General features: G+C 64.7%; 2 protein-coding genes across 4 annotated transcripts; one reads left to right on the top strand and one right to left on the bottom strand.

The window, feature by feature from the left end:
* Window positions 1-681: 681 nt before the first annotated feature.
* LZTS2 (leucine zipper tumor suppressor 2) lies at window positions 682-6,414 on the top strand. 3 transcript variants are annotated; one of them, XM_041415474.1, is made up of 6 exons: window positions 682-951; window positions 1,543-1,611; window positions 2,632-3,072; window positions 3,421-3,936; window positions 4,444-4,713; window positions 4,798-6,414. In XM_041415474.1, the coding sequence occupies exons 1-6, from the start codon at window positions 715-717 to the stop codon at window positions 5,473-5,475; spliced, it is 2,211 nt and encodes a 736-aa protein (XP_041271408.1). In that variant the 5' UTR covers window positions 682-714; the 3' UTR covers window positions 5,476-6,414. The 3 variants fall into 3 exon arrangements, with proteins under 3 accessions (XP_041271408.1, XP_041271406.1, XP_041271409.1); XM_041415472.1 differs by having other exon boundaries at window positions 682-969; XM_041415475.1 differs by lacking the exon at window positions 682-951 and adding an exon at window positions 952-965.
* Window positions 6,415-6,540: 126 nt separating this feature from the next.
* On the bottom strand, window positions 6,541-14,567 carry PDZD7 (PDZ domain containing 7). The gene is made up of 17 exons (XM_041415471.1): window positions 14,081-14,567; window positions 13,049-13,456; window positions 12,725-12,865; window positions 12,169-12,343; window positions 11,659-11,835; window positions 11,297-11,444; window positions 11,010-11,070; window positions 10,132-10,557; window positions 9,446-9,649; window positions 9,218-9,259; window positions 8,873-9,030; window positions 8,597-8,688; window positions 8,367-8,458; window positions 8,199-8,270; window positions 7,335-7,826; window positions 6,925-7,025; window positions 6,541-6,783 (listed from the first exon to the last, which is right to left on the bottom strand). Exons 2-17 carry the CDS (start codon window positions 13,239-13,241, stop codon window positions 6,634-6,636), a joined length of 2,724 nt encoding a protein of 907 aa, XP_041271405.1. The 5' UTR covers window positions 13,242-13,456; window positions 14,081-14,567; the 3' UTR covers window positions 6,541-6,633.
* Window positions 14,568-14,599: the final 32 nt, after the last annotated feature.

Here is a 14,599-nt window from a genome sequence, read left to right as displayed (position 1 = left end):
CGGTGAGTGCGGGGGCCGGGCCGGGGGCGCCCGGGGGTCCCGCGGGGCCGGCGGGGCGCGGGGGCGCTCCGGGGACTTGGCTGGCAGGGTGCTTCGTGGGGAGCTGCAGCTGCTTGGGGTGTTGTGGGACCGGGCCCCCCCGGGCCGATTTGGGGGGGTCCGGGGGATGGGGGGGGCAGCGGCGGCCCTGGAGCTCCGTGCGGTGCTTTGGGGATGTTTCGGGGCACTTCGGAACGGTCCTGCGAATGCAGAGGCCCAGGGGCTCAGTGGAGTAGTTGAGGGGGTCGCGGGGCACTTTTGGGGTGCTTCAGGGGCGAGCTGTTGGGCAGTGCAGGCCTAGGCTCGCCGTGGGGCACTTTGGGGGTATTTTGGAGCACTTTGGGGGTGGTTTAGGAGCACTTCAGGGGCGGTGTGGTGCAGCAGAGGCCCAGGAGCGGCGTGAAGCATTTTAGGGGTGTCATGGGGAACTTTGGGGATGGTTTAGGGCAGTGTGGGGGAGCTGTAGTGCAGTGGGGCCCACGGGCACCGTGGGGCACTTCGGGGTGCTGTGGGGTTGGGCTGGGTGGAAGCACCGTGGGCTCGGCGCTCTGGGGCTCAGTGGGGCAGCGGAAGGTGGGTGGGAGCGCCGGGGGGGCGTTGGGCGGGCAAGGGGGGCAGCACCACTGGGGAACCTCGGGATGCCGGGGGCCTGGAGAGGGGCACAGCCAGGCATGGATGGTGTCTGTCCCGCATGTGCTGGCTATGTGGGGAGGGACGGGGGCTGACCCTCGTTCCCCCTGCTCGGGGGTGGCCCTGAGATGCCGTCGAGGCACGGGGGTCCCCGGGGGCCCGGAATCCCCACAGCAGCTCAGGGTGGCGGTCTGGCTGAGCAGGGACCGAGTGTTCCCTTACCATTTAGGGGTCGGAACGGTGGGATCCGGCAGCGCTGTGCTCCGGCCGGAGTGGCTGGAGGTGACGCCACCCCAGTTGGTGACTGGTTTTGCTGGGTGGCTGGAGGCCGGGCTGGGCACTCCCTCCCTCCGCGGGCGGCGGTGGGACCCTCTCGGCAGGCCGGGGGGCTGGGGGGAGGGAGAAGATAAAGTCTGTTCCCACCGCCTGCCTGGCGGGGCCCCAGAAGTGACCGTGTCCCCTCCAGGCTGTGCAGGGACCCACTGTCCCCGGGGCTGTCCGTCCCCTTGACCTGCACATCCTGGGGGAGTTTCGCTGGGGTGGGGTACTGCGCCTTGGCTGGCTGGGCTGGGGGGCCATTAGATGTCCCTTTGGTGTTCCTGATCCCTGACTCCTGTTCCTCTGGCAGCAGCAGGTCCCCAGTGGCGGGCTCTTGTCCTCATCACACTTCCCGGGTTGACCGCAGCCCACCCTGGGTGCCAGGAGCAGCGCACCCGCCGCCGGGCTCCCCTGCCACCCTCAGTGCCACGCTGGCACCACCTGCCTTGGCCCTGCCGGCTAGGGCATTTGGGGGGGAGGGGGCAGCGGGGACCGCGAGGGACCCTGCTGCCGTTCAGCCCGCTGACCCCCTCCTCTTCCTCCTCCCCGCTTCAGGGGCCGGCGGAGCCGAGTTCACTGTGCGGGGGCTCGAGAGGACCGGACGGATGGGCAGCGGCTGGCGAGGTGAGCGGAGGGGGGCGGGGGTCACCCACCTGCCCACCCAAGGGTGTCACGAGCACGGTGTGAGGTCACGGTGCCTGGGGACGGCACGTGCCGGTGGGGGTGACGGTGGCGGGGGGGATGGTTGGCTCGCCGGCATCTCTGCCCTGCTCGCCCCTCCCCGGGCGCTGGCAGGCGGATTGATTTCAGGTGACAGCTCGGCGGGCGAGACCGTGCGGGCAGCGCCGCCCCCCCGCCCGCGCCCTGTGCCAGCCGCAGCCATGTGCGAGATGCGATGAGGCAGCAGGGGATGGATCCGGCCCGTCGGCCGGCTCCCGTCACGCGGGCGTATGGCGTGGGATGGGGCAGGGGGAGTCACGGCAGAGACCGGCAGAGCCCCCCCAGCTGGAGGGGGCAGGAACAAGCCTCCGTGTGTTGGGGCTGGGAAAGAGCCTGGTGCCCACCTGGCAGCTTCCCCCTTGGTGGCCCTCTCCAGGGAACCCTGTGCCCCACTGTGGATGGTTGGAGGTGGAAAGCAGGCTCTGTGGGGTCACTGCTGAGAGGGGGGCTGTGGGGCAGAGGAAGTGGCTGATCCTGGTGTGTGGGGCTGTCCCCTGCCCTCCATGATGCCTGTGGGGCAGACAGGCGGGCAGGCTGCCTTTGAGCCAGCTCTCTGCAGGCCTCTCGGGATTCGCCTCCAGTCCTGGCACACTTCCCGTGGCAGGGTCGCGCCAGGGCACGGCATGAGGCAGGACTGCATTGCCACTGCCCTGCTGTGCCACCAGCACCCCAGAGCCCCTGGCAGCCCCAGGATGCTCCTTTGGGCTGCTGAGGCCAACTTGGGGTTTGCTAGTACCACTCCCCCTAACTAATCCTGGTTTTGTTCTGATTCATTTGGCATCTCCTGCCCTTGGGTCAACCTTCACTTATAAAATTGGGGATGGTGACTGGGAACCTGGTGATGTCCCCATGCCCACCTGGCTGGGTGGCGGGGCACTGTTGTCAGTGCCCATGGCTCTGATGCCCTGTCTCCCTTGCCTGCAGGCTGCCCACGTGCCCCTGCCCGCCGGGGGCCCCCCCGCCATGGCCATTGTGCAGACGCTGCCAGTGCCCCTTGATGCCGTTGCTGAGGGGGCCACACAGCTCCGCGCCACCGCCCGCTCACCCCCTGCCACCATGGGCAGCGTGGGCAGCCTCCTGCCCGTCCGGCCTCGCCACGACTGTGCAAGTGATGGGGACCCCTCCACCACCTCCTTCTGCAAGCAGGAGGGGCTACTCCGAGCCACTCCTGAGGAGCCCCGTGTATCTGTGCCCGGTGTCACCCACTCCTACGCCAATGGGGGCTTCTGTGGCGACTGGCTTGATGCCTCCTCTCCTGCCAGCCCCTGTAGCGACTCAGATGATCTCCATGATGACCAAGCACCAAGTGATCACCTTCGGGGCCCGCCCCCCAAGCTTGTACCTGTCTCTGGCAAGCTGGAAGAGGTGAGGGGGGCAGCAGCAGGGTGGGTGGGTGGGTGTGTGCTGCAGTCTTGACTTTCTACCCTGTGCCACACTGGGACTGTTGGCTCAGATGTGTGAAATGGGATCACATGGCCACACTTCTGGTGTCCCTGGGGAAGTGGCAATCCCTGTGCTCTTAATGTCCCCTCCACCATGCTAAGGGTGTCTGGGGAGCTCACCTGGACACCCACGGAAAGGCAACTGGCCTCTGTCTCCCTTGGGGTGTGAAGACATCAGGGCTGGGGGCACCCACTGTAACGTTCCTAGGCAGCGTTTCTTGGGGTTAATGGGTTCTCCCCATCCCCTCACTCTTCCCTCTTTTCCTGGCAGAATGTGGAGAAAACCCTGATCCGCCCCATGGCCTTCAAGCCAGTGGTATCCAAGCTTCGGAATGCCCAGCCAGGCACACGCCTAGGGCTCTCAGAGAGCCAGGTGAGCCTCACCCACTTGCTGGGTGCTGAGAAGCCTGGCTCTCTGAGCTGCCGTGCCAGCACCCTCTCGGACTCGGGGCGCAACTCCCTCTCCAGCCTGCCCACTTACAGCACGGGCTGCAGCCAGCACCCAGAGGTGGGTGCCCTGCCGACCACCCCTCATGGCCCCCTTGACCCTCCGGGGGGCTGCCGCCCCTCCAACTCGGACAGCGGGCGCTCATCCTCCAGCAAGAGCACGGGCTCGCTGAGTGGCCGGGGCCGGCCCTCCTCGGAGAGTGGCTCCTGCGGGCGCTCTCCGCTGCCTGGCGAGGAGGCCATGCTGGTGCGGGAGCTGGAGGACAAGCTGCGGGAGAGGGAGGCCGAGCTGCGGCTCCTGCGTGACAGCCTGGATGAGAACGAGGTGGCCATCTGCCAGGTATGTCCCTGGTGTCCTTATGTCCTGTAGCTGTCCTCCTCTGTGGAGACGGGTGTCGACATAACCCCTGGCTGGGAGTAGGGATCCACTTTGAGGACTGTTACAGACCCTTGTAGAGGTATACATTTTCCTGTGGGTCTGGTTTTTCCCACCAGTTGGGTGGTCCTGTGTAATCCATGGGGGAGCCTTGTATGGCCCATGAGACCAGTTGTACAGACTGGGCTGCCTTATCTTGGGCTGCCCTTGTTTGAATGAACCTGGGGTCTGCGGCTTCTCCCGGCTTGTGATGGAGCTGGAGGAGCCCTATAGGCAGTGGGGGTGCTAACATGGAGGCCCATCATGCAGAAGGATAAGGACGTGTGTACCACCACATTACACTCTTCCTTGAACCTTTCTCTGTGTGGGGGTGATGTGCTGCCCCTTCCCTGTGATGCCGATTTTGGAGATGGCAGGTGAAGTGGAGGGTGCCGTGCTGCCCTCCCAGCACCTGTGCATCCCCTGGCCCAGGTGTTTGAGGAGAAGCAGCGTCGCTGTGAGCAGGAGCTGGAGGGGCTGCGACAGCGCTGTGCGGCCCAGGCGCGGCAGGCGGCCCACGCAGCACATCGGGGGCAGCAGGTCCTGCAGCTCCAGGTGCTGCAGTTGCAGCAGGAGAAGAAGCAGCTGCAGGAGGACTTGACCCAGCTGCTGCAGGAGCATGAACTGCTGGAGCGTCGCTGTGCCTCCTTCCAGCGGGAGCGCACTGAGCTGGCACCCCGGCTGGAGGAGACCAAGTGGGAGGTGAGTCACCCAGCAGCACCAGGCATGTCAGGGGGCACAGGCTGGGGGGTCCTGGCCGGCACCTGAACCCCATCGTCCCCACAGGTGTGCCAGAAGTCGGGGGAGATCTCTCTGCTGAAGCAGCAGCTGAAAGAAGCCCAGGCGGAGCTGGCGCAGCGGGGCGCCGAGCTGCTGGGGCTGCGGGCTCAGCTGCGGGAGGCACGGGCGCAGCTGCAGGCGGGCGAGCGGCGGGCGCAGGGGCTGCAGGAGGCCGCCCGCCTCAAGGCGCTGGAGCTGGAGGTCTGTGCCAATGAACTGCAGCGCCGCAAGAGCGAGGCCGACCTCTTCCGCGCCAAAGCCGGCCGGCTCGAGCAGGAGGTGGTGGGGCTGCGGGAAGCTGCCCGCGGGCGATGCCCACCAGGCGGTGGGGAAGGGTGCCCCCCGCCTGGTGAAGGATGCCCCCCGGCCAGCGAGGAGCCCCGGGGCAGTGTGGGGCTGCTGCGGCAGCTGGAGCGGCTGCGGGCGGAGGTGGCCCTGGAGCGGCGGCGTGGGCAGGAGCAGCGGGATGCCTTCGAGCAGGAGCGCGGCACGTGGCAGGGCGAGAAGGAGCGGGTCATCCGCTACCAGAAGCAGCTGCAATACAGCTACATCCAGATGTACCGGCGCAACCGGCGCCTCGAGCAGCGGCTCCAGCACCTCCGGCTTCAGGGCGAGGACCCCCTGCCCGAGCCCTGTGACCCACCTGACCCGCCCTTTGAGGAGATAACAGCCACCGAGATCTGAGATACTGCCTGCCCTTGCCCCATGCGTGGAGGGCTGAAGGGGCCTGGAGGCTCCTGTGATTTTGGGAGCTGTGGGGCCCCTGCTCTCCCCCAGCTCTGCAAACTGCAGCCACTGTGAAGGGGCAGGGGAGACCACAGGTACAGCCCCTCCCCAGCGTTGAGGTCTTGGGGCAAGGATGTATCGGTGCCCACAGTGAGGGCTGCCCCTGAGATGTGGGGTCAGGTGGGTGCTGAGCCCTGGCCTTGGGGCCGCCCGGAACTGGTTTCTGCTGATCCTCTTAGCTCCTGGGGATTAGCAGCACTGGCTTCAGCCAGGGTCACCTTGGGCAGAGGGAGGGCTGACTTGTCCCCTCCCTCTCATCCCTGCTGGCACTGTCACCCAGTCACTTGGCGTGTGCCCTGTCTCTGCCCATGCCAGCCTCCCTCATGCCCCTTTGTGTGTTTGTCAGGGAATTTGTTTCTGTGCCATTTTAAATAACTCTATTTTTATAGGACCTACCAAAACATATCACCCTCTCCCAGCTCACACTTCACCAGTCTGTGCCCCCTCACCCCTGCCACGGGGCAGCTTGCCCTCAGTGCCTTTCCCATGCTCTTGCCCCCCAGCATCCCTCTGTTTTCCCCCCCAGAAAAGCCCATGCCTCTGTGATGCCCAGCCTGCCAGGGGAGAGGGGCGTGGTGCTCCATGTGCCAGCTGGGGACCCCCTGGGGACACCCCTGGGGATGGGCAGAGGTGAGGGGCCCCACTGGGCACCCGGGGAGGCGGGGGTCAAACCAAAGGAAAAGTCTGGATGTGCCCAGCTGTGGCTTGGTCACCCCTGGCTCCAGGGGGGGGATTTTTGTACTTTATTTCAGTCACGTCTCGTTCCCAGAGCCTGGCTCATCAGTGTACCACCCAGAAACAGCAATTAAAAACAAGCCCCTGGCTGTGTTTTTTTCAGACTCTGTCTGCATGTCCAGAGCAGGGTCAGGGACCACCTGTCCTTCCCCTGTGTTGCCAGTGCTGCCCTCCCTTGGGTCCTGCAATGGGCTCCATGCCCTTGGGGCAGGTCTGGCTCTCACCCTCTGGCTGCACTGAGACCAGCCACAGCTCAGTGCAGGAATGAGCCATCTGGCTCCTCTGGAACACAGCACGGCTCCTCGAAAAGGGGCTGCAGCATCACTCTGGCGGCGGTCCAGGCACCCGCACCACCAGCTCCATGGGCTCCTTGGCTTTGTTGCGGTAGGCCTGGCGGATGATATCCACAGCCCTCTGGTGCGTGACATTCTGCAGGCTCTCCCCGTCCACCGACACCAGCTCCTGCCCGGCCTGGGTCCCAGAAGGGAATGCCACAGGGTGAAGTGCAGCTACTTTTGGACTGCCAGAGGTCTGCCAGCAACCCAGTGGCGCCAGGGGATGGGAGTGTCTGGATCTCTGCCCACCCCCTGGCATGTGTTGGGACCCCCGTACCTTGAGGATGCCACTTAGAAAGGCAGCTCCACCAGGGAAGATCTTCTCAATCTTCACTACTGGCTGTGCCCTTGACTCAATACCACCAGAGATGCTGATCCCTGCAAGGAAGCCATGAGACCCTCACACCTGGGTACGCTGGGTCCCCCACCCACTCCCAAACATGGCACCACCTTTCCCCCTTTCCCTGGTGAGCTGCATCTCTGTCTTGCCCTATTTTGGTAAGTTCTACAGAGATGAGGGACTGGGGCAGGGACAGCTCTTCTCCCCCATTCTCATTTTGGAAGAATGCTCTGGGGTTTGCCCCTTGCCAAGAAGGTGCCACCCATCCCACTGATGCTGGTGCCAGAAGGGTCCTCCCCCCACCCTTGGAGTCCCACCCATGTGCCACCCACCCATGTGCCACCCACCCAGTGAGTGCTTCAGCTTGGAGAGGGTGACGGTAAGCAGATGATACTCTTCCTCCTCCTCTTCCTCCCTGCCAGCATCTTCAGGGCCATTGGCTGCCCCGGCCCTTGCCTCCCCCCCTGGCCCCCCAAAGAGAGGGGCAAGAGGAGGCCGTGCCCGCTGGGGCTTCCCCAGCACTTCAGTTTCTCTGTTGGGCGCTGTCCCGGGGGGTTCCTTGCGCCAGGTGGCCCGGGGGCTGCGAGAATGCCCATGGCCCTTGCCAGGGGAGGGCTCAGCCAGCAGCCAGTTCGGGGGCCGAGGGCCAAGGGTGGGCAGGGGCCGGCTGGCGGAGGCATAGGCATCCACTGGCACGTCAGGGAGTGGGGTGTAGGTGCGGGGGTGAGGCCGGCGGGGGCTGGGGGAGGCTCTTGGACGGGCTGGACTCGCCTGCTGCTCCCCCGCTTCCTCTGGCTCTGGGGTCCCTGCTGGCTTCAGCAGGAATCCGCCCCGATAGTCTGCAATGAGAGGGGCTCAGGGATCTCCCCAGGGACTCACAGCCCTGCTCCCTGTCATGCAGGCCTCCATGAGTACCCCAAAGCCCTTGGTCCTTTGCCACCTAGGGCCACAGATCTTCCTCATCTAGAGACCTCTAGACACCCCAGTTGTCTGCAAGCACTCCATGTCCTCCTCCCCAAGAACCCCAGCACCCAAGATCCACAGATTGTGTTGCTCCCAGTCTTCCCAACACCCAGGGATGCCAGATGCCTTCTTCCCTGGGAGCCTCTGCACTCAGGTATCCCAGTCCCCTTTCTCTTCCTCCAAACTCCCTCCACCCTGTCCCCACTGTGCAGCCCAGTGTCCAGGCAGACCCTACAGGTGGCACTTACCAGGCACTGGTGTGATGAGGTGTCTCTTGGGGGGGACGTCATGGTGGGCCGGGCGGAGGGCAGGTGAGCGCACTGCAGTCAGGGAGAACCTCCAGTTACCTCCTGAGCTGCACCTACCCTCGACCACTGCCTGCCCCCAGTCAAGGTCCCTGGGGGGCTGGGATCTACCTGAACGGCTCTTTAGGGCATCAAAGGCTTCCAGCTCCAGTGGCATCACCATGCTATCAAACCTGCCCAGGTCTGTGGGGGCCACCACGCTCCTGCCAAGGCAAAAAGGTGGGGACAGGTTGTAGCAGCCTCTGGGGTGGAGTGTGATCAGGAGCATGAGTGAGGCTCCACTTCAATCACATCAGGATGGGCAATACTGGGGTTTCCAGGTATTTCCTAGCAGCACTCACCTCACATCCCGTAGCAGCAGGACCTTCTCGGGCCGGTCCAGGATGGCCAGCAGTGGCCGCACCAAATCCTCCACGCTGCCCTCGTGCAGGTACTGCGGGCACACGAGGGGGATCAGTGGATGCCCCCTCACCCGTTCCTTGGTTTACCTCCCAGAGTTAAGCATGGGCACAGAGTGCTCACCATGCCCCTAGGATGCAGGAGCTTTCCAGGGACGAGCCCAGGGTGGCAGCGCCGCCCTGCCCGTGCCCTGCCTGCGCCCTGCCTTCGGTGCGTACCCGGGAGCAGTGGCGGAGCACGGCCGTCACCTCGTCGGGGCTGAGGAGACGTGCAGCAGTGTCCTGGATGTGCGGGAGCCGGGCCTCAGGGTCGCTGCCGTTGGGCTGCAGGGTGGCGATGCCCGTGGGGCCCAGGATGCTGGCACGCCGGCTTTTCTCTGGGGAGGCACAACAAGGAGGGGTGGCCAGCGGGGCAAGGACTGCCCCAGCCAGCCCAGAGAGCTCCCCATCCCCCCCGCCCCAGCAGCTCACTCCACACCAGAGCGGGACAGACACAAGCAATGCAGGGCCAGGCGCATGCAGAGCCTGCCCACACCCCCCCAGGCACACGGGCACCCCCGTTACCCCGCCTCAGGCTCCGGATGACAAACTTCTGCACAGCGCCTACTGCAAGGGAGATGGAGAGCGGTGAGTGCCCAGGGCAGACAGCAGCATCACTGCCCACTGTCAAAACTGCATGCTTGGGGAACCCCTCCCTATGCTCCCTTCATGCCAGGGATGCCACAACAGGCCCATAGAAGGGGGAACAGTCCCAGGTTGAGTCCCTCTCTGCCCTGTCACCCAGGCTGATACCTCTGTCCCCGTCAGAGCGCCCTGGGGACTTGGAGCGTGCCCGGCGTTCAGAGCCAGGGGCCTCCTGGCTGGGGGGGGCCCAGCTCTGGCTGGTGGCACGGCCCCCCTTGAAAAAGAGGTTGACAAGGGTCTTGGAGCGGTGCAATCCTGGGGTAGCCCCCCGTGCCCCTTGTCCCTCTGGCTTCTCCTTCTTCCGCTTCTCCTCTGTGGACAGAGAGAAGGGGCTGTTGGAGTGGAGAGGTGAGGGGATGCCACCCCAAATCTTGTCTGGGGGCAGGGAACTTTGCAGGATTGGAGGGGCTACTGGGAGACACTGCCTGGAGAAGAGGCCTTCTGTGGGGTGCAGTGGATCACCAGGGGTCATGGGACTGGGCTTTGGGGTGCCTGGCAAAGCCCAGGGACAGAGTTGGGGCTATGTGGGGTTATAGGATACCCAGGACTGGTGGCCAGGGGGTTATATGGGCTATAGGGTACCAGGGTAGGGACCTAGATGTTTGCTATAGGAAGCCCAGGAGTGGGGGCCAAGTATCCATGTGTGTCAGGACTACAGGATGCTTGAGTGGGGGACAGGCTCTCCGCACAGGGCAGGGCCTGAGCTGCGGGACTCCCAGGGCTGGGCATGCAGGGTTGGAAGGAGACTTCAGCCAGGGTTCAGTCCCATGTGTGGGGCTGTGCCCAGTGCCTACCGGCGACAGTGAGGTCACTCTGGGAGCGTGTAATGGGCTGCCGTGGCCGGCTCAGCGCCAGCAGAAGCGCCGTCTTGGGTGAGTGGCTGAAGGTGCGGCGTGGGTGGGTGCCAGGGGTGTCGCGGGTGCCCTGGCCCCGGATGGCCGTGTCCCGCAGCAGCTCGGGGGGCCGCACTGTGCGCCGTGTCTCTGGCAGCCCCTCAGTGGCTGGCTCGGTCTGCATGGCCCGCTCCGCGCGTTCCCGCACCCAGCCCCGCCGTGGCCCGTCCTCTGTGGAGATGGCCACATCCACGGTGCGGGCTGGGGGCACTGGGGCAGCTGCCCCCAGCCCATTCACTGCCCCTGGTGCTGGTCCTGAGGAGTAGGAGGAGATGGAGGAGCTGGTTTCCGAGGTCTGAGCCAGCTGTTGCAGCTGCCCGTTGGTCACTGCAAAGGCACAGCAGGGACACACTGTGACACGCTGTGGGCCACCTAGAGCTCCATGTCCCTCCCAAAGACAGCAGACGTGGGGAACCCGCAGGGCCATGGGGACCTGTGGACTACTGGCCATTGCATAGGGATCATCCTGTCCTCTCCAAGAAAGTGGACATGTAGGATGCTGTGGGATCACAGGGACCACAGGGCTGCTGGCCATGGCAGGGGGCTCTTCATGCCTCCTCCAAGGACGGGGGACATCTGGGACCCTGCAAGTCCATCAGGCCTGCAGATATGCTAACCAGTGGCACAGGGAGCTCCTGCTCCCTCCAAGGCCTTGGGACCCCATGGCATGCAGACCTTCTCCCTCCCTACAGTGGTCAGACATCACACACATGGGAGGCCCAGCCCCACCGTGCCCCAGCCCAGCGCCCCTGCCAGTACCCGCACGGCACTGCCCTTACAGCGACTGAGCCAGCAGTACTCGGCCACCAACTCCTTGTAGGCAGGGAACCGGCCTGTCTCCTAGGCACAGGAGGAGAGGACAAGGGGGTCAGTGAGTGCTGGCTGCCCTGGAGAACTTGATCTGGTGCCAGCCATGAATAATGCATCCCCCCCTCCCACCCGCCTGAAACCCAACCAGCCAGCAGCTGCACCAGCCCCCAGCACTGGGCTGAGCAGGGGCAGTGCCAGTGAAGGCACAAGCCAACCCCTGCCCCACCCGAGGGTCCATGGGGCAGGGTGTGGGTACCTTGATCGTGAGCATGATGTGGGTCTGCCCCTTGAGCACCTCCACTGCCTTGCTATGGCTTATGTCTTCAAACTTGACTCCATTGGCTGCAAGGACTTGGTCTCCCACCCGAATACCATTTTGCTCTGCCAGCCCTCCGGGGTCCACCCTAGGGAAACAGGGGGGCAGGATGGAGCCAAGCCCTTGCAGGAGTCCTGCCCCACACCTCCATTTGAGTAGCCCCATGGCTCAGCACCCATGATGGTAATGCCCACTGTCTTCTGAGGGTGGGGGGGCTCAGCCAGAGAGGAGGGGCTGAGCCCCAGCATGGGCACTGCAGAGAGTGGGGTGTCACAACACCTCACGCCCCAGGGCAGCCGTACTTGGAGACGTAGATGCCGAGGCCGAACTCTCTGCCGCCGCGGATGTTGAAGCCCAGGCAGTAATCATCAGAGGTGGTGTAGAGGTGGACGATGCGCCGCAGCCCGTCCTCGGAGCCACTCTCCGATGGTGTCGAGCCGCTTTTCTCTACTACCAGGCGCCTGTTCACCACATCCACCCTGGAGCATGGTACAGGGTAGGTAGTCTCAGGGATTTGGCTCTTGTCCTCCTCCAGCATGGGACCATTGGTGGCACCCAGTAGAGGAGAGTGATGGGGATGGGGGATGTTTAGCATGGGGCTTGCACCCACCCTACCTGCTCCAGACATTCCTATTCCATCCTAGATCCCACCCTGATCTTTCCCAATCTTTGCCAGAGATTTCTGCTGCCACTCCCCCCGGGGGGTCCCCCAGGGATCCTCCCTGTTTCCCAGAATCCCTCAGCAACCTCTCCCAGCATGCCCTCCATGGGGTTGGGTTTTGGGATGCTGGCATAGGAGATGCCCTGCTCACCACGCCGTCTTCTCCTTGGAGAACTTGATTCCTGGCACACGGCCCATCCGCCGGACCACCATGCGGAGGCGGTTGTTGCCGGTGAGGACCTTGACAGCGCTGCTCATCGTGATGTTCTCCAGACTCACACTGTTCACCTCCGTGATCTTGTCGCCAACACACAGCCCGGCCTGCTCTGCAGGGGACACACGGCTCATCTGGGCACCTGACCTGCTACTGATGCCCTTGTTTGACATCCCCTCCCTCAATGTCTCCTCAGCCTGCTCTGAACCCCTTGGGAACAGAGGCAGGGGTGCCTGACAATTGCACTGAGTGGCTTGTCACCTTGCTGTGGCTTGGGGATGGAGCTCAGAGTCATTGGCACAGGACTGTCTACTCCTGTGTCCTGCCCTTCACTTTGGGCAGCCTGCAAATCTCATGGCCAAAGGCAGCAGGGAGCAAATGATGGCTTTCCACCATGAACGGTGGCATTGTTGCTGTGATCCCATGTCACTGGGAGCTCCTTGACAGGGTCTTGCTGGCACGTGCCTGGTGTCCCTCACCCTGACCCTCTTACCAGCAGTGCTCCCCTCCTCCACTTTGCTGACAAAGATGCCCAACCCGTGCTCGGAGCCACCACGGACGCTGAAGCCCAGTTTGCCGTCCACGCTCTTCTCCACTGTGATGGCATTGATGACATCACTCTCGTTGCTGCTGGCTGTGGGGACAGGGGAGCAGATGAGTCACGCACGCTGCATGTGTGCAATGGCAAGGGGTCTCTCTTTCACCGGGATCATCCCCAGGCCCAGGCCAGCCCTCCCTGCCCCTAGACCCAGGGAATTCAGCCATTGGGGCCCTCCTGGCCATGGGGGTGGGCAGGGGACCGGGACACCCCACACACCTTCGATGGGGGCATTGATGAGGATGACACGGCCCATGGGGGAGGCGGCACGGCTGCTCCGGGTGGTCCCATTGAGCAGGCGGCTCTGCTTGCTGAGGAGGTAGCGGGGAGCCAGGCTGGCTTCGCTGCTGGAGCTCCGTGACCGGCTGCCTGTCGTCATCCCCGACAGCACCGCGTCCCAGTCCTGGGCCATGGTGGCGCTGGGCACGCCGGCGTCCTGGCGTCTGGCTCAGGGCTGGCTGCGTCCTCACTGGGCCAGGGCTGCCCGTCAGCCAGCGGGGGACATGGCATAGTCCAGAAGCACATGCCCGGGCTTGGGCACCGCTCTTTTTTAGCAGCGCAATGCTGGGGGCAGCTGGCCTGGGTACTCGCCGCTTGTAAGAGAGGTCCCAGGCCCAGCAGCACAGCCTGGAGGGACAAGGAGCTTTGTCATCCCCTCTCCAGCCTGATCCCTTCCTGTCCTGTACTGTCCCAAGGATCAAACTGTCACATAGCATGGGGGTGTGGGCACAGGCTGCCCTGCCCTGGGGTAAGGGTGCTGGGGTTAAAAGGAGCTCTCCCTCGCAGTGTAAATCTGGAACAGGGGATGCAAAGGGGCTTTACTTGACAGCACAAATCCGGAAAGGCTCCAGAGAGGGAACACGGGGACATCAGCTTTATGCTAGAGAGCAGGACCTGATCCTTCTGGCTATTTCCCATCCTCCCTGGACCACCTCTGAATTCCCAGCGCCATGCAGCTAGAGATGGGTGCACCAGTCCCCAAGGCAGTTCCCGTGGGGATTTTCCAGGCGTGGGTGAAACGCCACCACGATGCCCCCCCCACTTCATTCCCCGCTCGCCCCAGCCTGACCTCAATAAATAAGTGATGGCCCCAGCTCCGGGGACACGCCGGTATCCCCGACGCTGCCAGCCCCCCACAGCGCCCACCCATTATCCCCCGCCAGCATCAGACGCGGGTGCCCCCTCCCCGAAGGGGCGCAGGGGACCCCCTACCGCCGTCCCTCCCTCCCCCCCGCCCCGTGCCCTCCTCACCTGTCCCCATGGTGCCACCTGCGAAAGAGACACCTGGCAGCAGAGCGGGGGGGAAGGCGAGGCCGGGGGGCAGCACCGCCTCCTGCCCCCCCGGCCGCGGGGATTGGCTTTCCCTGTGGGACCGGAGAGGCCATCGGGCGCGGGAGCTGTCAATCGAGAGCGGCCGGGGCTGGCCTTGCAGCTGGCGGGGGGGTGGCAGTCCCGTGGGTGTCCCCCGCGAGAGGGTCCGGGGGCGCGACCCCCGGCGAGGCTGCGAGTGGCAATGGATGTGGTGTCCCCCCTGACCTCCTCCCTTAGCGCAGAGCATCCCGGGGGCACACAGGGGAAACTGAGGCACGGTCAGGGGAGGAGGGGTGTCGCGTGCCTCCGCTTCGCTCACTCCGGTGATGCCAGCCGGTATCCCCCCGTGTCCCCCTTCCCGGGGGGCATCGCCTCCAGCCCGGGCCGGCCGTGACCCCCCGGCGGGGCCCGGCGCCGCCAGCGCGAACCCGACACCGCGGCGGTTTCAGGTGATGCGCG

This window comes from Onychostruthus taczanowskii, unplaced genomic scaffold (assembly GCF_017590055.1).
Source record: "Onychostruthus taczanowskii isolate IOZ18803 unplaced genomic scaffold, ASM1759005v1 scaffold5, whole genome shotgun sequence".
Classification (NCBI taxonomy): domain Eukaryota; kingdom Metazoa; phylum Chordata; class Aves; order Passeriformes; family Passeridae; genus Onychostruthus; species Onychostruthus taczanowskii.
The sequence above is the reverse complement of the archived record's forward strand: the minus strand, read 5'-3'. Positions and strand labels throughout refer to the sequence as shown.

What these genes read in the sequence shown, in the direction of transcription:
- LZTS2 (XM_041415472.1), top strand. Translation starts at nt 715, where the DNA reads ATGGTGTCTGTCCCGCATGTGCTGGCTATGTGGGGAGGGACGGGGGCT. An exon ending in AGGTGACGCCACCCCAGTTG is followed by an intron (nt 970 to 1,542) that starts GTGACTGGTTTT and finishes TCCCCGCTTCAG; the next exon opens with GGGCCGGCGGAGCCGAGTTC. An exon ending in TCTCTGGCAAGCTGGAAGAG is followed by an intron (nt 3,073 to 3,420) that starts GTGAGGGGGGCA and finishes TTTTCCTGGCAG; the next exon opens with AATGTGGAGAAAACCCTGAT.
- PDZD7 (XM_041415471.1), bottom strand. Translation starts at nt 13,241, where the DNA reads ATGGCCCAGGACTGGGACGCGGTGCTGTCGGGGATGACGACAGGCAGC. An exon ending in GCGCTCTGACGGGGACAGAG is followed by an intron (nt 9,260 to 9,445) that starts GTATCAGCCTGG and finishes TCTCCCTTGCAG; the next exon opens with TAGGCGCTGTGCAGAAGTTT. An exon ending in CTGCTGCTACGGGATGTGAG is followed by an intron (nt 8,459 to 8,596) that starts GTGAGTGCTGCT and finishes TTGCCTTGGCAG; the next exon opens with GAGCGTGGTGGCCCCCACAG.